The 22,897-nt window shown below is 44.6% G+C and overlaps 1 protein-coding gene across 1 annotated transcript in view; it reads left to right on the plus strand.

Moving 5' to 3' along the window:
• mllt3 (MLLT3 super elongation complex subunit) overlaps positions 1–22,897 on the plus strand; it is a 48,876-nt gene that overhangs the window by 16,130 nt on the left and 9,849 nt on the right. The window contains exons 3-7 of the mRNA XM_069672586.1: positions 5,828–5,910; positions 5,993–6,136; positions 7,816–7,854; positions 10,055–10,183; positions 13,633–14,205. Of these exons, the coding sequence (XP_069528687.1) occupies positions 5,828–5,910; positions 5,993–6,136; positions 7,816–7,854; positions 10,055–10,183; positions 13,633–14,205 (968 nt within the window). The remainder of the gene's footprint in view (positions 1–5,827; positions 5,911–5,992; positions 6,137–7,815; positions 7,855–10,054; positions 10,184–13,632; positions 14,206–22,897) is intronic.

A 22,897-nucleotide genomic window follows, 5' to 3' on the forward strand; every position in this document is an offset into this window, starting at 1 on the left:
GCACATGTGCAATAAACACAGGATGCATGATTGTGAAGCAAAATAAGAAACACCCCGAGCTGCTACTCGGGGTGGGTGGTATACCGGTCTTTCCCCAGCGCTGATGACCCACATAACAGCCATGGCATGTTTCCCACACAGAGAGCAACAGGAAAAGTCCGTCTGATATCAAACTAGTGCAGCTTTTTGTGAGAGCACAGAGTGAACTGACTGCTGTCACCTGTCTATAAACAAGCACGCGACGCTGCAGCTACTGTCACGCAATGTCGGCGGGATGATCGAGGCAGACGCTCCGTTACGCGAGGTGGCTAATAAGTGAGTGTTTTTCCGTTATGAGCTGCTGGTTAACGCTGTGGCAACATAAACAGACAGTTCACGGGGTGGACTCCTAACATATCGTGTCATATGTCAGTCTCTGAACTAAATGTGATAAAAGTAGGAGTTTTGTTTTGTAAGAAAATAGAGCTAACAGAGAATTATAAAACGTATGACTGTTAATTGTTTATATGTACATGGAAACACGTTTATCTTGTTGAATGTCGTCTATTTTTTAAAATAAAAGGGAAAAAGAAATGAGCACCCAGCTACAGAATCGGCCTTTAAATGGGGAAAACTGAAATGAACCGGTTGCAGCAGAGTTGAAATGATTTGACAGGTTGATTTAATGTGATTTAAGAACTGTCCATCTTTATATAAAATTACAAAAGTCTGGTGGAGCTTATTTTTTAAAGATCTCTAAAATGTGCTGAAGGTGAGTGAGAGATTTTATATCTAACTGTGTCGGTGTTCTCCGCTTGATACAAACACAGGATAATGTGCATTTCCTCTCTTCACGTCGCACACGTGGACGCTGCCGCCCAAACGGCTGGCATTAACTGAACAACTGAAGCTGATATGAACAGCTCCATCAGGACGAAGACGACGGGTTAACTGCAGCGAGCGGAAAGAGCTCACGTTTGAACCGCTGAAGAATTTCTTATTTCCAGTCTTGTCTTTTGTTTTACGCTCAGCTCCGCGGCCTCATTACAAACCAGTCTGTGCAGGATGGGCAAATACAGAGTGACTGGCATTGTTCTGTGATTGGCATGAGGGTTTGAACCGCGGCCGTGTTAATAAACGACGCAGCCCTGTCCCTCTTTGAACGCCTCTCAGAGCACTGGCAAGTTTTCCGTCACAGGTCAGCGGTCTCATTGTGCGTCTGTGGCTCGCAGACGCTCCTTCAGATAATATTAACCTTTCCAACCTGAACTACTGAACCGGCCCAGGCGCTGCTCTGACTTACCCTTCATGGTAGCTGCGTTCATCTGTGTGTCTTCATGACGCCTTTCAACCATGACCAGAGATGTTGTTTCAGATCTGTGCACAGCGAAAGATTAGATATACAGCAAGAGCTTTCTTTGACAATATTTACACAGTGTTCATTGCTGAGGTGTTGTTACTGCTGAAATATGTTAGTACTTGTAAAGAGCAATCGAGGAAGGTGCAACCATCAGCATGAACACAAAAAACTCAAATTTGACCCAGAAAAGTCTTTCAAAGGTTTAACACAGCATCTTGTCTGAAGAGTTTTAGTCCCTTTAATCTCGATTAATCGATTAATCGATTAATTGGGTCAATAAAGCAGAAAACAGTGAACACAATTTTCCAGAATCCCAGCTGATTCTCGACAACAGTTGGAAACACATAGATATATACCGTACAATCAGGGCTGCACGGTGAATCATTTAACAATCCCCATTGCGATGCACACATGTGCAATGTTGCACAATGTTATCGGCACGTTGTCGCTCATTTTTCTGCCTAAATGCTCGATGATTCCCTAAAAAAAGAAAAGAAAATGTTACAAATAAATCTGGCATTTTGTACACAACCTCAGTTTAAGCACTTTTCTTATGTTGCTCAGTGAATGTGCACATTTTAAAAAGCACTGTATCATGTTATTCCTGCATCTGCCAGTGGGCCACGACGATAAGAGCAGGCATGATATCAACTCCACTAAAGGGGAGACGTGATGCTCTCTGCTATGAGGTGGAAAAAAACATGTGCCTAATATATCGTCATCGCAATCGAAATTGGCAGTCAGCAAAAAAAGGGTTGGAAAATATCGGCATATCAGATATCAGCAAAAAATCCAATATCATGCATCCCTAGTGAGAGTATTCCTGTTATCAGCACACCTGGTCCCGGTGCTGGTTAATGCTGTTCACCGAGCAGGTGTGCTGCGGAGCGTTTACTTATAGCAGTTAGACCTGTGACTTTGTGTATGCCGACAGGAAGTAGGAGACGGTGAGCTTGTCTTTCAAAAAGTGACCGTCACCAGGCCGATCGGGCTGATACAACATACATCTGAACACCGTTAGAAATGATGACGTACCGTATAAACAACTCGTGTGTTTGTAAATGTGTTTTATAAGAAACGTGGCGCTCCTCCTGTGCTCTCTTTTTCATGCAGGTGTCAGAGTCCCTGAACCAACTGTGATGAAAGTGGGAGGGGTTTTGTTTTATTTGAAGAAAATAGACTTAAAGTCTTGAACAATAAAAAGTATGATTCTTAATTGTTTATATGGACATAAAAACACACTGTGTTTATCTGGAATAGTTTCCTCTTTTTTTTTATTTTGTGCAGCCCGACTAACAATGATATAAAATAGAGAAAAACAGGCTGTAATGGCTGCAACATAATCCTTGATGGGTCAAAGGTCATCCACTAACAGTTGTTGTTGTTTCCACTGACAGGCTCAGATTGTTCTTCTAAGTGTGTGACAACATGACAGAAAGGATCCCTACAGAGATAGACCTTTTTGTTACAGAGGAAGATGATTGTTTTAACCACACACAGACGTTACATCGCTCTCTGCACACACACCAGACTCCATTCAGAAAAACAGCGATTTAACGCATGACTTTTTTCACTTTTTTGAAACTCTCAGATTAATATTGGTATCAGCCTCATAACTCCTGGCTGTAATCGTGAGGTGTTTAAGTTCACCGTAGCTGCACTGAAAATATCTCATCATGACATCACGTCTACCTAGCCTCCATGCTAATAAGACAAATACACCGACTCGTGTACAGAGCTTATGAGCTTCAGTGTGAATTTTTCTTTCCATCTCAGGAGGTTCAGCTCATCTCCTCCTCCTGCTCGGTTTATTTAAAGGTGTGCTGCTGAATGGGCTCTTTTAGCCGCCTGTAATTGAACCTGACCCTCCTGCACAATTAACTCTAACCCATAATATTTGCTCAGTGGTCTTGGGTTTTCAATGGCTCGGCCCCAGCGGTGAGGTCGACCTCAGCGTAGTCGGCCGCACCATCAATCACTGCTGCTTTTGAAGGAGGCGGGGCTTAAACAGGAAACTAGAGAGCACAGTGATGGTTAGATTTGTGCCAGAAGCTAGTTGGTGCTGTGGATGACTGCAGGGATTATAAAGGTCTCTTGCGTCACTCGAGGCACAGTTGTCAGTGTGTGGTTAGAAAGCCAGAATGTTTTTCCTTTGAGGGTTCCTCTATATTCCCCGGGCGGTCTGCTGGGTTTACTTCAGGGACCAAATACTTCTTTAGAATCTGTCAAGGGCTGAAGTTTGACAGTGAATGCTCCGTCAGGTTCTTTGTCTTTTTAACAGCAATAGCACATAGCAAAGTCATTTTTATACTCCTATGATCTTCTCGAGCTGATGTTGTTGCTGTTCTGCGAGGTTAAATTGCTGTTTTTATCAGTGGAGTCTGGTGTGTTAATATAAATTGAATATGGTGAAATAAAGCCTGACGTCCCTCCTGATTTTCCCTTCACACTGTCCAGTTGATGATCAGTTGGAAGCTGTGAAATGATAATGCACCTAGAATACATCGGTACAACATTATAACAGCACTTGAACTTTCCACCCTGAGCATGATGTCAGAGGAAAATGGCCGCCGTGTGCATACGGTCAATTCCAAACCTTTTTACTCATTAGGACGCTACAATATGTAAAAAATGCCTTTTAGCCCTTTAATGCTCGTGAATCCACCCTGCTCGTGACAAGGTGAAAGCTCCTCCCCCTTTCTATAACCCTCATGGGCCTTTAAAGACAAACAAACTCTACTAGAGCTCAGGTGTTCCTCCCCCGGAGGTGTGAGTGTTTGTCAGACTGTGTCCCAGTGGAAGCTGCAGAAAGAGCACCAATTATCTCCAAGTGCTGTATGTGGAGACCTGAGGGTGGTTACTGCAAGAAGCGAGACTCAGCTTTGATTCATCTTTATAATATCAATGTCACTCTTCTGAAAACATGAGGGGAGGATATTTAATATGTGACACATCTTTGTGTTTAGAGCTTTCTTTTAAGAATGAAACGGCGGCGGGCAACGATCACTATTTAGGTTACCTGTGAGGTAAAATCACTGTTTTTGTTAATAGAGTCTGGTGGGTTGGAAGAGGGCGGTGTAACAGCTGTTCATGATTAAAAAAGTCCCTCTTTATTAAAGAGTGAGATGCATTTTATAAAACAAAAACCAGCTGTCACGTTGCTCTCATTAACGCCACCAGACTCCATTCACAAAAGCAGTAATTTTACCTTGCAGAACATCAGAGTTGCTGATCTACTGCTGCCTTTAGTTTGTTTGTGTTAATTTGAGACTTTGGTGTTTTAAATGGTTGTTTCTTATCAACACATTGTTTGTGTGAGTGTGTGTTCTGAAAATGAGTGTTTGAGGCAGGAGTAGAACAGAAACTCCTGTGTTCTGCGAGGTTAAATTTGTGTTTTTGTAAATGGAGTCTGGTGGCTTTGGAGAAAGCAATGTAACTACTGGTTCTGGTTAAAAATAAAGGATCTTATCTCGTTCTGATCCTTTCCGAATTTTTGTTGCGCACTTGCAAAATGTGAATAACAATCTGATGATTTTTTTTTTAAGCAGAAACAGGTTTAACATCACTCTCTTTAAAGCCACCAGACTCCATTAACAACAACTGCAACTTTACCTTGCATGCTACAGAAGGTACTGGTCCACTGCTGCCTCTATCGGTCATTTGGATTCTATTGTTTTCGGTGTTTTAAATGGTTGTTCGGATACAAGACAATATTTCTGTTACGCACAAAAACAGAAATAAACTAACAGACTGACGCAGCAGTAGACCAGAAACTGCAGTGTTCAGCTCTCTAAATCAGTGTTTTTCTGAATGGAGTCTGGTGTGTTTGCAGAGAGCGATGTAACGTCTGTGTGTGGTTAAAACAATCATCTTCCTCTGTAACAAAAAGGTCTATCTCTGTAGGGATCCTTTCTGTCATGTTGTCACAAACTTAGAATAACAATCTGAGCCTGTCAGTGGAAACAACAAGAACCTTTAGTGGACGACCTTTGACCCATCAAGGATTATGTTGCAGCCATTACAGCCCGTTTCAAGGCTGCAGGCTGAACACATCTACTGGAGCGATTTTAAAACATTTTGATATTAGTAAGTTAGACTACAAGATAAGTAAAACAAAAAAATAGGGCCAGGTGAAAATATACTGAAAAACCCCAGTTTTTGTTGTGATATCTTTGTAGGCGATGAAGGTTGGTTTAATGAGCTCTCAGGAGGGTGAAGCTGCAAGTTTAGTTGCTCACTACATTCAGGCAGCAGTCATGAATGTTTTCATACGCTTCTTTATCTGAACCTTTTGTCCAGAACATGATGAATATTTAGTAATAATGGTTTTTATGAATGTGCTGTCGTGTGCTGCGCCATGATTGAAAGAAGGCTGCTTTGCACTTCTATGAAAGTGAATGAATTTAAACCAGGCTTTGTGTTTTGTCCGTCACCTTGTGTTGAAGGTTGACGGCCTCTCTCTAATCACTCATTTCTCTTTCATTGCAGTGTGCAAGGACCCGCCGTACAAAGTGGAGGAGTCTGGATACGCAGGCTTCATCCTGCCTATTGAAGTGTACTTCAAAAACAAGGTACATTAAACAGTCGCCAGCAAACTGAGCATAAAGTGGGTTAATTTTATCGACTGACGCTGACTGACGTCTTTTTCATCAGGAAGAGCCGAAGAAAGTTCGCTTTGATTACGACCTGTTCCTGCACCTGGAGGGCCACCCGCCTGTCAATCACCTGCGCTGTGAGAAGCTCACCTTCAACAACCCGACAGAGGAGTTTCGAAGGAAGCTGCTGAAAGCCGGAGGGGTAGGAGTTCAAGGGAGGGGCTGGGGGCTTGAGTGACGTTTGTTAATGCGACACAGAAACTTCTTCTGCAGCTCCCTAGTAGCAAAACTTAAGCAAGGAAGTCCGACGGATTTCATGCTTCAGAAACACTCAGATCCCGTCTCAGGTGTAGGAGGCCTTCCTGTGTGTGTCTTCATTTACTTTTATAGATGACATCAGAAACACCTTCACCTCTGGTCGTCAGGTGTTTCAGGTCTTTCTAACATCACACACCCTCGCCCAGGGGACCCGGCCAGGTTTGATCAGACCCAGCCTGTGCCTTTGCAGAGGTGGCCAGAGGCGTGTCGCTGCTTTTCAGCTGCCTCCTTCCTCTCTCTCCTGTGATGCTAAGTGGCGTATACGCTCTGCAGAGTGACCGACCTGCAAAGCCCCGACACCCGACCTCCGCAGGCCAACACCTTGCTCTCCAGCCTCTTCTTGGCAGGTGTCTCTCAGCTCCTCGTACTTTGCTCTTTTGCGCTCATAGGCGTCCTCCCTCCGCTCTTCCCGTGGCACAGTGAGCTCAGGCTTAAAGACATTTTTGAGTCAGACCACACTGCGATGTCGGGCTGCAGCTGCTTGCCTAGGTCTGCTCTCAGCTTCCTGTCAGTAAAGAGCAGCCCCGTTGCTTTCTAGGGCCGACCAATTCTGTCATGTTTCTTATTTTACCTGTCCAAGATTGTGATCGAGAAACAGGAAGAGGGACTTCGGCAGAGCTGCAGGTGTGTGTATAAAAACGGTCGCCTGCACGGTGTCTTGTTCGTTCAATCGTCGGCTGATTATCTAAATTATTTGTTTCAGTTTTGGTTGCAAAAGTACGGTCCGACGTCTGCTTTGATTTTTCACCCCTGCTCTTCTGCAGTCGGTCGTTACCATCACAGGCATTTGAGGGAAATATGAGGCCGTCTTAAATCCATTAAGTGTATCGATATGAGGGTCGGGAAAATGAAATATGCATCAATATGTTTGCACAGCCCTATAGCTCTCTGCGTTCGGGGTTTTCTCCCTCAGAGTGTGTCCCTGACCGGCCCCATCTTCCTGCTGATACTGAGGGTTTTGCAGATGTTGCAGACCGTCTAGCTGTGAGGCGCTGTAAGGCACCGTGCGGCATAGGTTGAAACAACTGGTTATCAAATGGTGTGTAAATAGTTTTTGTTTTTGATCAGCCAGTAGTTTGATAAACCTGTTTCAGCAGAGATTGATCCCCTTATGATCGGCTCAGGATGTCCGCTCTTTCTTCCTCATTGTCGGCTGCAGTCAGCGTGTTGGCCCCCGGCCAGAGGCCCCCTGTAGTCTGCAGGTTTTATGACTTTAGCTAAGTGCTCTCTATTTACTTTGCCCTGCCCCCCCTCCTCGGCATGAGCGTGTTGACACAGACCATGTCGAAACTCACGTCCTCTGTTGTCAGGAGGAGAGTCACACACGACTCTGAACAGTTTAATTCAGTTACTTCATCAAACCGGATTCAGCAGATGTTTATAAATGAGTGTTCACCAAGAGTTTCCTTGTCTTTCATTTTTCATACTGACCTTTTGTATTCCGGTTGGTTTTTGCATATTTGTGATTGTGCAGCACTTTACTGAACTGTTGCAAAGCTCTGGTTTTCACATATTGAAGCTGCAGATGATCATTTGTCTCTCTTGTCCTGTTTTCTTTTGCAGCAGCGGGATCCTCACAAACGAAGCTCAGAAGACTCAAAAGTAAGATTTCCAACATCTCAGCGGTGTCATGGATGATCCAGGCGTGTCTAAAGATAACTCAAGATTGGGACACCTCCCTGTAAATGACTCGTGTACTGACACCAGCACTTTGCCCTGGCTGGGAGATTTAAAGTCATGTGTCCTCAGCACTCCAACACGGACGCTCTGAAGCAGCTGTGTTGTCTTAACTTGTGTATTCTGGCCGTGTTTCTCGCCCCGCAATGACTGCAGAGCTCTCCAGTAAAAACAGGCAGGGTTAGAGGTTTGAATGTGTGCTGTGTGGACATTTACACTCCTGGCACTGAAGATGGTAATGCACTAATTCATGACCATTAAGTCCTACTTAAGTCCAATAAACGCTCTCCTTTTGTTCTGGATTGATTTGCATTGGTGTTAATTTGTGTGATGAGGTTTTAATAACGTCAAACAAATATTGTTCCAAATCTTTATTCAGGTGCTTAGAAAGAAAGTTCAGCATTTGTTAGCAGTGTTCAGACCAAAGGGGAGCAAACCTTTTACTTTAATCGCTCGCACAAGTTTGAGGGTGAGGGTTACTTGTGTTGGTTAAACAAAACTCACAAATAGTGTTTACTGCTTTCTGCAGGAACTGAATGAGACATTGAGTTGAAATCTAGCTACTTACAGCGCTATGAAGCCAAAACAAACAGATGTTTAACGACAATAAACAGGCTGAGAGGATGCTGAGAGAACTACATCAGGAGGCAGGTTAGTAAAGAGTCTGAGTTCAAGCTTTGTCAGGTCTGACTGCAAGACGTCAACATAACTGCTTTAAAAATGCTCGTTTTTTAATGGAGTTTGGCTTGACCATTTCTGATGCAACATCGTGATGTCAGGAGAAGCTTAACACAGACGGGCTTTTGAGAAACAGCGCTGTGCAAACTACTTGTACAAGTGGAAAAAATGTAACACGTTCGAACACCTTAGTTTGCACCACACTGCGCAAAACAAACGCACTGCTTTCAGTCTGAAGAAACCTCCACGAGTGAGATGAGAACGTCCAGATCAGTCTCCAGTCTGTAAAGAAAAGAGGCTGGGCTGCACAGTAAATCGTTTAACCATTGCAACGCGATGTGTGCATGTGTCACATCGTAGGACGTGCGCGCAGCTGCTACTTTATTGTTGCTTGGTGCAAAACGAAAACTCGCTTTTTTCTCGTTCTCCATCACTAATCTACAGGAAATGTCCGTCTGTGCTCTGATGAAGAGCTGCACTAATGTGACATCAGAGTGAACTGATGCTGAGCTGCAGAGTCTGAGCGGCCCCTGCCTGTAAACTGTAAACAAGCAGGCAGTGCTCACAGATCATGTTGGCAGGATGATCGAGGCAGTTTTTCAGTGCGTGTATTCCCGTTCTCGTCCCGGTGCTCGTTAACGATGTGGCTGAATAAACCAAACGTCCACAGAGCGGACGTGCTGTTTACTTTTAGCAGCTACACCTGCAGCGCGCACACGCCGTGAGGTTGTGTGTGCCGACAGGAAGCAGGAGACGGTGAGCTTTCGTTCAGAAAGTCACCACACCTGTCACAGTGATGAAACATACATTTGAACACCGTTATTAATGATATGAGAGGCTAGATGACGTACCATACAAATAACTCAACTGCAGCCCACAGGTCTGTTTGTATTTGGGCCCTCGACAGCTGAAACAGAACGCCGGTAGTTGGTGTCCATGAGAGAAATCCTGGTACTGATCCGAGCTAACAGCTCAGCACACTGGGCACTGGTCAGCCTCAAGGAGCTGGAAGCAGCAGGAGAGTTCATCAGACACAGCTCAGGAGGAGGAGGGGAGGTTAACCAGCCGGGTGCACCATTAGATTTTCTTTAACCCACATCTGACACCGTCCCTGATCCCGCTTTAGTTTTGGTCTGAACACTTCTTCATCTTTGCTTCTGTCTTTCAATACTTCAATGATAGACGAGGGATCCCAACAGTGCACAGGCTCAGATACCTCAGGATACATATTTAGCAATAAAACTGTGATTTAAATCAGCCACTGATTGAAAAAGAAGTAAACAAGGCTCAGAATCTTGGCAGCATTCGATGCACGCTTTCTGTCTGAAATCCTGAAAGCTTTAAGTTTAAAGCCAGCCTGACTTTTCATCTTTATATTTAACGAGGCAGAAACTTTCAAATCAAAGGATCCTCTGCTGACTCCGGTTTGTCGTTGTTTCTCTGGCAGGTGATGGTGATGCAGGAGGGCTCCACCTCCCTGTTCGGCCAGCACCTGAAGCTGCCCACCCTCCCCAACAGCTCGCTCACATCCTCCTTCTCCGACCCAAAGAAGAGCAAGAGCTTCCACGGGTCAAAGGTCAGTGGTGTTTCCAGGTACAAGCCTGGAGCTGCAAGAAACTCTCAGCCCCACCCTGCTCTGAAACTGTTCGCCCCTCCGGAGTCTCCGGGCCTTTAATCCCCCACATATTTGGCAGCTTCAAAGACGTCCAATATATTTAAACTCAGGGATTTCAAAGACATCCAACTTTGGCTTAAGCAAACTATATCTTGGCTGCCGCTCAGCCATAAGCACTCCTCAGACTGCGAGACGTGCTGAGAATCTCTGATGCTCACATTTTGCTCTCCATTTCAAACTTTGTTTGCTTTGAAGTTTTAGACAATAAAAATAAAAAGAGGATGAAGATGGGCTGAAACGATTAGCCTCGAAGCTACGGGAGAGATGTGGGACGTTATCTCGTGCGGCAGTAAATCATGTCTGTCAATAAGCCGCCATGTTGTTTCCATTATGAGTTATTTTTAGTCCCTTTAAATAGTGTCATTTAACAGCCGCGTTCGAGGAGGAGGCCCGTTTCACATGGAAACAGTTTCCAGTCTAAACACTGAGTGTGTGATGAATTACTTCTGGAGCAGGAGGTCTCCCCTCCCTCGCTCCCTCCTCCCTCCTCCCTCCTCCCCTCCTCCCTCTCTCCCCCCCACATGCTGTGAGTTATTCCTCTGGTATTACAACACATCAGACATATTTATAATAAATCACAACTGTTGAACTTGAGTTATCCCCCACTACTTATTAGCTTTAATGTTATTTGACTGCGCCTCATATATTTAAAGTATTCATAATTAAAGTAGAGAAACATCAAACCTGTATTGATTTATAGATATCAGTATAAATGTGATTAATAAATACTGTATGTTTGTTTAAAAAGTGAAAATCAAGTAATTGCAAGTTTGTCCGAGGGAGGCTTCATCGCTCGATTTACGCTGCGTTCACGTGCATTCAGGCAGACGGCAAACCGGACACGAGAGCAGGAGGGTAAGATGCAGACTGCAGGGAACTGCAGCGACCTTCTTGTACGCGCTCGCACGGACACTCGCACACATGAACGAGCATCCGGGGTTTTTGTGGGGTGTCAGAAGACACACGACACTGAGCATGCTCAGTCTCTGAACTCACCGGCTCTGTTTACGTTTCACTGACGAGTCGTGCTCATCGACCGGCATCATGTTGTCCAAAACCAACACTGTTTGTCATCATACCTCAGTTAGTCTCATGTTAGGTGGACAAGTTATGTGTCAAGTTAGACTGACAACACTGACACACACACTCGGATAGTATTTTGGTAGTCATAACGTTAGCGAGCATGCTAAGGTTAGCCAGCTAGCTCTAACATAAATACACTGCATGATTCCGGCATTGTGCTTCGTAACCAAACAGCATATTACGCCAGCGAACCAGCAAATCATCACGAGCATCAGCGAACATCAGCCAGGCGGGGCGGCTGCAGAGAGCTGGGATGAAGCTCTTGTGCTGTGAGAGAAAAAACGCTGCACGCGGTGAGAGAACGCTGCTCGCAGGTTTTGTTTCTATGACAACAATAAGTCGTGGGTCTGTTTTGATCCCCAAAAGCAATGAAGGTCTTCATGCGTCACATGCTCTGCCAATGTTGACTCTAGTTTTCCCCCCGACGTCGGTCACTTCCTGTTTGGTCAGACGGCTTCACTAGATAAAACTTATTTTAGTTTTTATTCTTGTGTGTAGTTTGTGTTGTGTTGTTGTGGGTGCTGTCGTTTGTTAACATTATCCGTCTCCATTTCACAGCTTGCGTTGTCTCGTGTTGCTCACTGCTGACTGTAGTGGTGCAGAATGAGCTCTCTGCAGAGGTTCTCGTGAACGTGCAGACACGTCACATCCTCGGAAAAACCGTCCCGAGTGCTTTACATAAAAATCAGCCCACAGGTTGTTACGCACACCGACAATAAAAAATGATATTTGATTGAATGTGAAATCTTAAATATAGCTCCTTTAACTTAATCTAAAAGCTGTCGTAACAATGAATTGTTCTGCACAAACGCCATCGATACAAAATGCTTCTCATTCAGAAATCCATCCAGTTAATGCCTTTAATCTTGGTCCATCTCACATGAATTGTGTTAGTGAAATCATCAGGAATCACGGGTGTATACGTGTCAGAAGTAGGAACTAATATATGATCATAAAAACAAACGATCCTTCCTCTGACTGTCGCTGCTCGTTTCCATCACACTTTAAAACTTGACCAGTAAACTGAGCTGTGTGGGATTCTTACGGCTCCTAAAAAGAGGTTATAAAGGTCTTAAAATATCATCCCTTCAGTTCCACATGACACTATTACAGTTATAGTGTGGTCAGTGATTTACATGAACTTGGGTCACCTGCTAACCTGACAATGTCACGGTGCTGAAAGGTTTGTTAAAAAGTGCCACTTTAGTGATCTGCTCAACGCTGACGGCAGCTCGGGCCTCCGTCCGTCCCCTCCAGAGCACTAAACCTGGGTTTATGTCGCGCTGGGGTTCAGAGCAAGCTGGCAGCTTTACATCCTGGGGTCAGGGGTCACCGGCTGATAGACAAAATGAAAGGTTTCAGAGGTGCTTGGGCAGCGTAGTAACACACCCTGTCGTCTAGACTGCTTTAATGGGTTTACTGCAGTGATGAAATATTGACAAGAGGGCTGGAGGTGAGACCGGGGGACAAATGGCCCCCGTCGTTAGCAGGAATGTGCTTCCTTCTTTCTCCACGCTGCCCTTCGCTCCACTTTTAAGGGTGCGTGGCTGCTGAAAGGCCCCTTCACCCCGCCGAACAGCTCCGTTCAAAAGAAGTGCTGAGTTTGCTCTTTAAGCCCGTACATGGGGGCTAAGAAGACCCTTTTGATTTGCTCTTAAGAATAGAGCTCCATTTTACAGATGGTAATGCCAAACTGCAGGGTGGCACGCATGTTTTCTGTGTTAAAGGCAGAGGATTCATCTTCGTTTGACCTGGCTGCCTGCTTTTTGCTCACTTTGTTGTGGAAGTTCTACATATCATTTTAAGTGCAGTCCAATGTCAACACATTAAAGTTAGAGGAAAAACAGAAGGCTGCAAAGTTTGGTGTAAACACTGCTTGGAAAACAAAAATTATCCTGTGTTTATCGAGTTATTTTCAGTTATTATCCCAGTAACAACTTCCTCTGTATGTCTCAGAAGCCTTTGTGCCCTCGCCCTGTCTGTCCTCTGACCTAGGGTGGGATTTCTGTCATGTTGTCACACACTTAGAATAATCAGTGGAAACAATAAGAACTATTAGTGGACGACCTTTGACCCATCAAGGATTATGTTGCAGTCATTACAGCCTGTTTCATGGCTGTAATGGCTAAAACGTTAACGGAGCAAAGCTTTTAGTACCCAAAACAAGAGGTTTGTTCCTCATCATTTAGACGGGCAGTAACCATCTTAACACATCTTCTAAACTCTAAGTAATCTCATCTTTCTCATTTGTTGCTTTGAATCCACAGGATGGCTCCAAAGGAGGTGGCACTGCCCTTCTCACCACCGCCACAACCACCAGCACCAACAGCAGCAGCTTCTCCAAACTCCACAAACCCTCCAAGGACCACAAAGAAAAGCCTCCAAAAGACTTGAAAGAGCCAAAAAGTGCCTTCAGAGACTCTGGCTGGGAATCCAGCAAAGCCCCCAAAGAACCTTCCAGGAAACCCAAAGAGAACCAGCCACTTAGAGATATCAATCCTAAGATGGGCTTCAAGGAACCCAAGTCTTTGTCCAAGGAGCATCGGACTGAAGGGATGACCCCCGGGTCAGGGATAAACAAGCGTCTGTCCACCACAGACACTGATGATCACGTCACCAAAAAACGTAAAAAGGGATTTGTGGATTCATCAGGGAAGCCGATTTCAGACGCTCCGCATTCGGATAAGAAACTCTTGAAGGATAGATCTCAGATGCGAACCAGTAAATCGAGACCAGAAGGGGACGAGACAGAACGCAGGAAGGTGACGACACTACCGCCATTCCAGGAACTGGTGGACCCCATTGACTCGGATATGGAGGACCAGTCCACCAAATCTGATGTAAGTGGAGCATGTGTTTTAAGTTTCTTTAAAGACTGTTAAGTCGTATCATTGCTGAGAGTGTAAGAGTTCTTGATAGGTCTTATTGGGGAATTCTGGTGTTTTAAAATAAGGTCCCGCTTTTATATATTTTAGGGTCTAAATGACTAATGGGTACAACATTTTAGATTGCTCCTGTAAATTGCTTCAACCAGCAGCCGCAACATAATCGTTGGGGCAAATGCTCCCAATCATTGATGTTATTCTAAGTGTGTGACAACATGACAGAAAGGATCCCTACAGAGATAGACCTTTTTGTTACAGAGGAAGATGATTGTTTTAACCACACACAGACGTTACATCGCTCTCTGCACACACACCAGACTCCATTGACAAAAACAGCTATTTTACCTTGTGGGACAGAGGAGTAATTGCTCTACCATTGCCTCAATTAGTTAGCTTGCTTGTGTTATCGTGTGACTTTAATGTTTAAATAGTAAGCTTGTCTCCACCAAAATATTTGTGTAACACACAATAAACACAAACAATTTAACTAATTGAGGCAGCAGTAGAAGTAGAAAGTAGAATTGCTGTTTTTCTGAATGGAGTCTGGTGTGTGTGCAGAGAGCGATGTAACGTCTGTTTCCTCTGTAACAAAAAGGTCTATCTCTGTAGGGATCCTTTCTGTCATGTTGTCACACACTGAGAATAACAACCTGAGCCTGTCAGTGGAAACAACAAGAACTTTTAGAGGACGACCTTCGATCAGCTGCAGTTGCCCCAAAGGATTAGATTGCAGCCATTACGGCCTGTTTCACTGCTGCGACTCAAGTAATCTAATGGAGATTCCAATTATTTTTGTACATTAGTCATATAAGCCCCAAAATTTGCATGATGTATGTACATATGTATGATGCATACACCAGATACAAATGTCCTGTTTGTATCACCATGGAGGTTTAAGAACCAGCTGTGCGAGTCCAGCACGTTGGACTTTCAGACCACTTTACTGGAAAAAGTTGTGAGGAGAGGGGTTGCCGAGCGGTATCCAATTCTTCCAAGGCTTTTATGGGGGAGGGTTTGTTAGTGGTCAGTCTTCCCTCGGTGTGGAAGGGGCTATAAAATCAAATAACCAACAGGGAGAGAATCCTCTTTAATGGTGGTCCGCTGGACTCCGGGGGGCTGGGCGGGGAACTGGAAGAAGGGGTGGGCACCAATAAACCTGGTGGGAGATCAGCTGCATTCGTCTGGGTGGCCAAACAGGAAGTGGACAAACTTTGACAGTTTCCTTTTAAAATAATTGACCTTTAAACCTTGAAAATAATTGAATATGCATGTTGAAAGTGTTCCTCTGTCGGAGCAGGATTAGAAAAAATTCAGGGTCTCCTTTCATGAATAGGCCGGGTTGCCTGGTCCGTGCACTCTTGGTGGAGAGCCTCCCCATAAAGAAGGGCTGTTTTAAAGCCAAATAGTCGACAAGAAAGATTTATGGTTTTACAACACCTGAGGAGAAAGAGGAGACGCAGCAGTGAATAGCAGAGAGTTCCCCTTTAATCCTTTTAGCTTTTCAGAGAAGAAAAGAGAAGAAGAAAGCTCTGGATCCCCGAGCTTTGAGCTCTTTTATGTGATTTTCATTTCTATTCTCAGATGCTTGTATAAAGCGTGGCTCTTTATGTGTGTGTCGTCTCAGTAGGGGCGGCTTGTTTAGCCGGGGGAGTTATTACCTAGCACTAGCAGGACCTGTGTTTTTGTCTGCGCTGTATGTAAATGCCTTTTAAGTTTCCCGTCCCGGCGCTGGGGGTCGGGGCTGCTTGTTAAAGGGGATGTGGGGTGACAAATGCCAGGTGTTTGAGTCTCCCCCGGTGGCCGACACAGAGCCCCGCTCTCATTCTTTCTCATGTGACCGCGTGTTTGATCTCGGGGCTGTTCCTCTGAGCGCGGGGCAGAAACGGCACAGAGGAGGAAATGTGGAGTAGGTGATGACATGAAGGGAAAGCAGGCTGGCGTGTTAGCATGAGAAGCTGGCTGTTAGCACGCTGGCTGTGGGCACAGGCTGAGTGACACGTTTGTGTAGAGTGCTCTCTGTTAAAGGATTTGTATAACACTTGTCGTGTGTGATAGTACGAGGAAGATTGAGTGATAATATTGTCAAAATGTTGTTTTGGATTTTGGTTAAAAAGATTTAAGACATTTGATGTCTGGAACGAGTTTGAGAAACAACGTAACCCTCTTTTTCTACAGCTTAGATCTTTTCCACAAGTGACGACACAAGGTTTTAGTTTTTCATTTTAAGGTTAGAATTTGGAATTACAAGAACAAACCAGAGCTTTCATTAGTTAGTCTTCTGTAGTGTATCAACATGTGCGATAAATGAACAAATATTAAAGAGTGCATATTAGCAACAACTCTTAGGTCCTATGTCTGCTGCTCTGCATGTTTTACACAACAACGTGTCTCTCCTGAATCCAACTTAAAACCTAAAAGCTGTTTTTGTTTAACACTTAATTGACACCAGTTCACTTGAGGGAAGCTGAAGCTGATGGGCCTTTAAGATGCGTAAAATCAACAACAAATGCACAAGAGACTAAACAGACTCAACCATAGAACAGAGTTAACGATACAAAATATCTACAATAAAACACAACGGTTTCAGTTTGAGTTTAAAATGCTCCCAGTCAGGTAAGGCAGGTAAGACATTCCACATATTGATCCCCTGAACAGAGAGGGCACCTTACAGTCTCCACACGAGTTACAGAGCCTGATACTCTCAGAGGAGCCTGATGATGGAAGCATTTATAACAAAGAAGTTTACATTTCTTGTGCAGCTCTTGTCAGTCGCACATTTTGAGGCTGAAGCGACAGAACATGTGGGACGGAGGTAAAAGGTTGAGACGCACTTTGAGCCCGACTGTACGTGACGCACTCTGCCAACAGCTGCCGGGGCCCCCCTGATGTGTCCTGTTTGTTGTATCGTACATTGTTACTTCTATCTGCCCCGTGTCTGTTGCAGTCTAATTACTGAGTTTATGTTGATGTGAAACAACCGTAAAACGTCCAAAACAAACATATTTGAGGAGTAAATGTATAATTTCAGCAAGTGTTAACAATCTTAGAACTTCTTATTCTGATCAGAAATGAAAATAACTTTTACCATAAATAAGATATTTCAACTGATTGGACCTTTTTTAAACCACAAACAAAAGAGTGGCGTTTACATAATTACCTGTCTACCTAAAGAACAGGTTGAACTGTAAAGAGCTGTAAAGTTTTTTTTTAGCACCAAATTCCTCCGAGAAAAAACACCTGAAAAGATCTGGTTTGATTTTCCCACATGTCCTGTTTGTTTTTTAGGCGGCCGTTGGAGGGCGGACTTTTGATGCAGATTGCTCAATCAGGTTTAAAAGTACGGTGGCCCTGAAGTGAAAAACTAAATTAGAAAGTCTGAAACACTTTTATAAAAGCTTGAGACAAATTTACATTTTAGAAAACAAATTTAAACACTTGTACCAAGAACAAAACAAATTTATGTTTTTAGAAACAAATTTACAAAGTCTGGAAAAAATGACAAATACAGACTTCTCACGTAGCGGGATTGTACCAAATACCGAAAGTGAACCGGAGGTGATTGAGTGAGAAAAAAAGTGTGGAGTGTGTTTCCAGGAGTTCATGGCGTTTGGATGATTGGCACATTTCAGCCAAATCACGCAGTTTTGCTTTTCGTGTGGACGGTCCGCGGAGGGTTAATCATCTCTCCTCACTCGAAGGGTGTACTTTTGTTTGAGTACCTGCCTCATCGTTCGGTAGCCAAACAGTCGTCCAGGTCCACAAAGTTCCAACCTGATGCCGTTAATTACGGCGCTTGCAGAAGAATCATCCTTTCTGCGGTACAACCCGGCTTGAAAGAGTTTAGCTCTTAGAGTCCGCAAGCTGATGTTCTACGTCATGTCCATGATAACATGGTACGAGTGGTCACACAGTAATGCAGGATATCTGGTCCTTCCATCTCGTACGAGTCCCTCCAAGGTTCCACGAAACGGCCAAAACATCATCCGAACGCCAAAATGTGTTTCTAAAATGGAAATGTAATAAATTTGTATCCGAATTGTACTAAAAAACGGATATTCAGATATTAAAATTAATAATCGTTGTCAAAAAAATCTGCACTACCGCGGCTGTTTGCGAGCTCACAAGTTCTCGTACTTCCTATTTTGCATGTAGCATCTTTTAAAAGCACGTTTCTGTTTAAATCAATTTATCTTTGCAGGTAAGTTTGTCTCTCGTTGTGTTGGTTTGTCCTCTTGTGGACATATTGTGCAAAAATCGATATTCGAATAGTTCGAACATTTGTGGGGCTTTTTGAAGGAATAATCGAACGTCATTTTTGGCCAACGTATAAAAGAGTTGATCATGATTTCAGCGACATATCAGACGGGTCAGAAAACCTCTAACGGATTTACAGCAGTAAATGTTACAAACATTTCAGAATAAAAGCCTTGGCTCTGTGTGTCTACAGTGTCAGAATGAAAAGCTTCTTCACATTAAGATCAGTGTGTTTGGACAGCCCCCGCTGCATCAGACAAGCTCACTAAACAGCCTGTGGTCAGTTTGCTGGCATTTCTTTTTGGGCTAACTGTGCCAAGAGTTAAGAGAGGGATCCAGATTGATGCCAACAGACTCTGACTGAAGACTGTTTATTGTCTTTGAAGAGGGCAGCTTTGGTGGCTTTGAGTGAAGTGGGACAAAAGGCCTAAAAAGGAGCGCTGGTGAGATTTATGGCGCTGTGAAGAAGCTGTCTCATAAACCAACAGACCAGCTGTGTGCTGTTTGTTGGCAGGAGGTGACGACCATTGAAGTCGCTCTGCCTTTTGTCCTCCTCCTCTCTGTGTCTCTCATGTTTCTTCTCACCGCTCTGCTTTCTCTGCCAGCTCGGGTTTGTAGTAAGTTTAGGTTTGAAACGTTTTAAGCTCCCTTCATACGACCCACTGACACAGTTTCAACCCACATCTCCAACATGAAGTTAACTTCGTATGTATCGGATAACCAGATTCTTGTCTAGATAGCTAACGTTAGCTAGCTGAGAAGCTTCTCTAAACGAGTCTGCATCATCTACAACTCCATCGTGTCTTCTCTTCAGACGCTCGCACATCACCGACGTGTTACTGTGATAAACAAGCTCCTCTTCACAGATCCTGCAGGTGATGCTTTCTCTGCAGCGCTGAGCCTGAAATGCTCCCAGCCTTTACAAGCTTTAGGACGCGATGGTGTCGCATCTGCCGCCAACATTTTGCTATGTTTTGTTTACCTGTTGCTTCCTAGTCGCTGTTTTGCATGAACAACTCTCAGCAGAGATAGTGAGGATGCGAGACAGCTAACCCCTCACAAAGTTCTCAACAATATACAGATAAAGACTGAACAGTCTCAGAAACTCGAGCCGATGAACAGAAGTTAAACAACTTTCACAGCTCTTAACTAGCTCACAGTTAGCTCACACTCATTTTACCGACTTAACATCAAACACGTCGAACATACACTCGCAGCCAAAGCCGACGCTAACAGAGAGAAACATAAACATCAGAGCAAACCAACTCACATATTCATGGACGCACACACGATGAAAAGAGTCCTTAGTGATCACTGATGTCTCCGTAGTCGGTGCAGTGAACAAGTCCGGGCATGTCTCTCTCACTGCCGTGTTTCAGAGGGATGCTGCATTCAGGTGCGCTCAGAAACGTGAGTGATCAGACACGTGACCATTTGTACAACGCCTCTTCTGTCAACATGTCTGCAGTATGGCAGTTTTTGGCCCCGACTATAAGAGCAGGCGTGATATCAATTAAGGGGAAAAAACATGTGCCGAATGTATCGGTATCAAAATCAGCATTCATGCATCCCTGGTGTGGAGGGGGTGGAGGGGGTGTAGTGGGTCCTTCACGATGTTCAGTGCCCTTTCCAGGCAGCGGCTTTCGTCTGTGATGTTGCAGTTAGAGTACCAAGTAGTGATGAAATATGTGAGCACAGATTCAGCCGTGTCTCTGTAGAAGGTCTTGAGGATGTTGGTGGGGAGTGATGCTCGTTTCCTCGGTCGCAGTCTCTGTTGGGCCCGTGTTCCTAAACCAGGTGAGAGGAACTCGATGTTCTCCACTGTCTCTACCGTGGCACTGCTGATGTTGAGGGGTGTGTGACCTCCTGAAGTCGACGCTCTTCGCCTTAGCTTTGTCGACGGTGAGTGCCAGGTTGTTATTCCTGCACCAGTCCACCAGGTGTGTGACTTCCTCCCGGCACATTTTAAATGGTGAAAAGGTGGAAGAAGATATCTGGACTGCACACGATCAAAAGAGGAAGATCAGACTCTCTGTTCCCTGATTAATGTTGATCAGTCAATCTACTTTGTTACCGACCTTTTTAAGGGTTCAGATGCAGCAACACACTAAAACACAAACAGATTACGGCAGCGGTGAACCAGCAGCTCTCGTGCTCTGTGAGGTAAAATCCCTGTTTTTGTGAATGGAGTTTGGTGGCTGTAAAGAAAGTGATGAATCGGCTGCTTCTGGGTTTACAAAAGGAGCACATAAGCCTGTCAGAGACTGAATCTGCCTGATTGAGCACGTCCTGTCAGAAGGCAGAGAAAAACGACATCCTTTTTTAAAAGTTTTCGATGCCGGCAATCCGTCAGCCGCGTCTGTTCCCTGCAGTGATCCCAGGTGTGCACAGGTGCGAGAGCAGGCAGAGCTCCAAGCGCTCCACGGATTCCTTTTGACGCATTCCTGACATTTGTACCTCTGCAACTGTCGAGTAGTGAGTTAGTGAGCACGAACGGCTGCTGGATGTAATGGGAGACACAAAACTGGGATTAGATTCTGCAGGAACAACGAGCAGGAATTTATCTACACTAATGACGTTTATTCCCATAAAACAATTTTGATTTTTCTGTGTGCAGAATGTTTTACAACTCTGACATTTCATAGACTAAACGACAACCAGTCGTAAAAATGATCCTTAGTTGCAGCCTTAGTTGGGAGCGGTGATTTTTATAAGGCATAACTTCTCTTCTTGAAGGACTCAGACTTGTGGGGACAAAAATCAGATGAATCAAATCAGGTTTAACTTTAAACACCACATAGAATGAAGCGTAACACCTTTTTCAACAGGACTGTGTATTGACAAGAACGAGGCGATACGATACGTATCACGATACAAAGGTTACTAATCAATATATTTTACGCAGGCTATGTATTGCCCCCTGAATGAGTTATAGGTCTGTTTTCTTTGTGTCTGTGGCTGATCCATTAAGTGGTGAATGAGCTGGTTTAACTTTATGGTGGTGGTGACTGCAGTGTTTATCAGACTAAAGAAGTAGCGGACTCGCTGCTCGTTCACCAGGCGGGCGAGCAGTGAGTGAACGACACGAAACGGGAAACTTGAAATAACCGGCCTTCTCTGCTGTAATCTCTCCGAGGAAAAGCCACCAACTCCTGACTCCTGTTTACTGGCCGACGATTAAATAAATGTTTGATGAACACTGAACAGGCTCACAAGCCAGGGACGGCGAGCACAGTATACCTGCTACTTGCGTATTGCTAAAAGCAGTGTTTCTGTCATCTTTGCTCAAGTCTCAAGTCTCAAGTGAGTCTTTTTTTCTTGGGCAAGTCAAGTCAAGTCACAGGTTATGTCAGGTCAAGTCGAGTCCTTAGTTAAGACAAGTCAAGTCACTTTTTTTTTGCCACCCCAGACCCAGCCCTCTGACCTGTAGTGTCCGGTCTGTATAAGGAGAAAACACCAGGTGTTAGCAGCTCGTCTAATAATGATGTTATTGGCCAGTTTATAACCTGTTCAAAGAGTCTGACAGTGAATTGTATCTGTGTTATCTCGGCACAGACGCAGCCATGACGACGGTCTGCTCTGAGAGCGTGCTGAGGAGTAACGAGTACGACTGATGAGGCTTTGAAGTTTCCTGTTGCCATAGCGACGAGTTTGACTGACAGCCAGTCGTCCAGTCATGAGAATCACAGACCGGGGAGCTTTTTGAGTCGTCCAATCATGACTCCCGGTTTGCGCTGCGTACAGACCTGATAGTTAGACAGAAACTTGCCAACATTGAATTTGATCATTTTATATTTAACAGCTAACATTCAAACTAATGAACACACAAGTCATCCGAGTCATCAGGCGTCGAGTCCCAAGTCATTTATTTTGTCAAGTGAAGTCACAAGTCATCAAAACAGTGACTCGAGTCGACTCCAGTCCAAGTCACCAAGTCTCAAGTCCACATCTCTGACTAACAGTATATCAGTACAGTCATAGTGGACTTTAGCTCAGCGTAAAGCTGGAGCTCAGACTGCAGACGGACAGAACGTTCCATAAACACACAGACAGATTATTTGTCCTCTAAAGGCTCCAACAACACAAACAGGTGAAGTTACGTTCAGTGACTGTGTGTCTGTGTTGACGTCTAGCAGACAGCCAGCAGGATCCACCTGTCAATCAAGTGACCCCGCCCCTACATCCATCCATCCATCCTCTTATCCTGTTAAAGGTCGCGGGCTCCCAGCTGTCATTTGGGCGAAGGGCGGGGTACACCGGGCTACACAGGGCTGACACATAGAGACAGACAACCTTTCGCTCTCACACCCACACCTACGGGCAATTTAGAGTCACCAGTGAACCTAACGAGCATGTCTTTGAACTGTGGGAGGAACCCTGAGAACCTGGAGGG

This window comes from Semicossyphus pulcher, unplaced genomic scaffold, assembly GCF_022749685.1.
Source record: "Semicossyphus pulcher isolate SPU_LCO1_2020_fin unplaced genomic scaffold, fSemPul1.0.p SCAF_21, whole genome shotgun sequence".
Taxonomy (NCBI): Eukaryota; Metazoa; Chordata; class Actinopteri; order Labriformes; family Labridae; genus Semicossyphus; species Semicossyphus pulcher.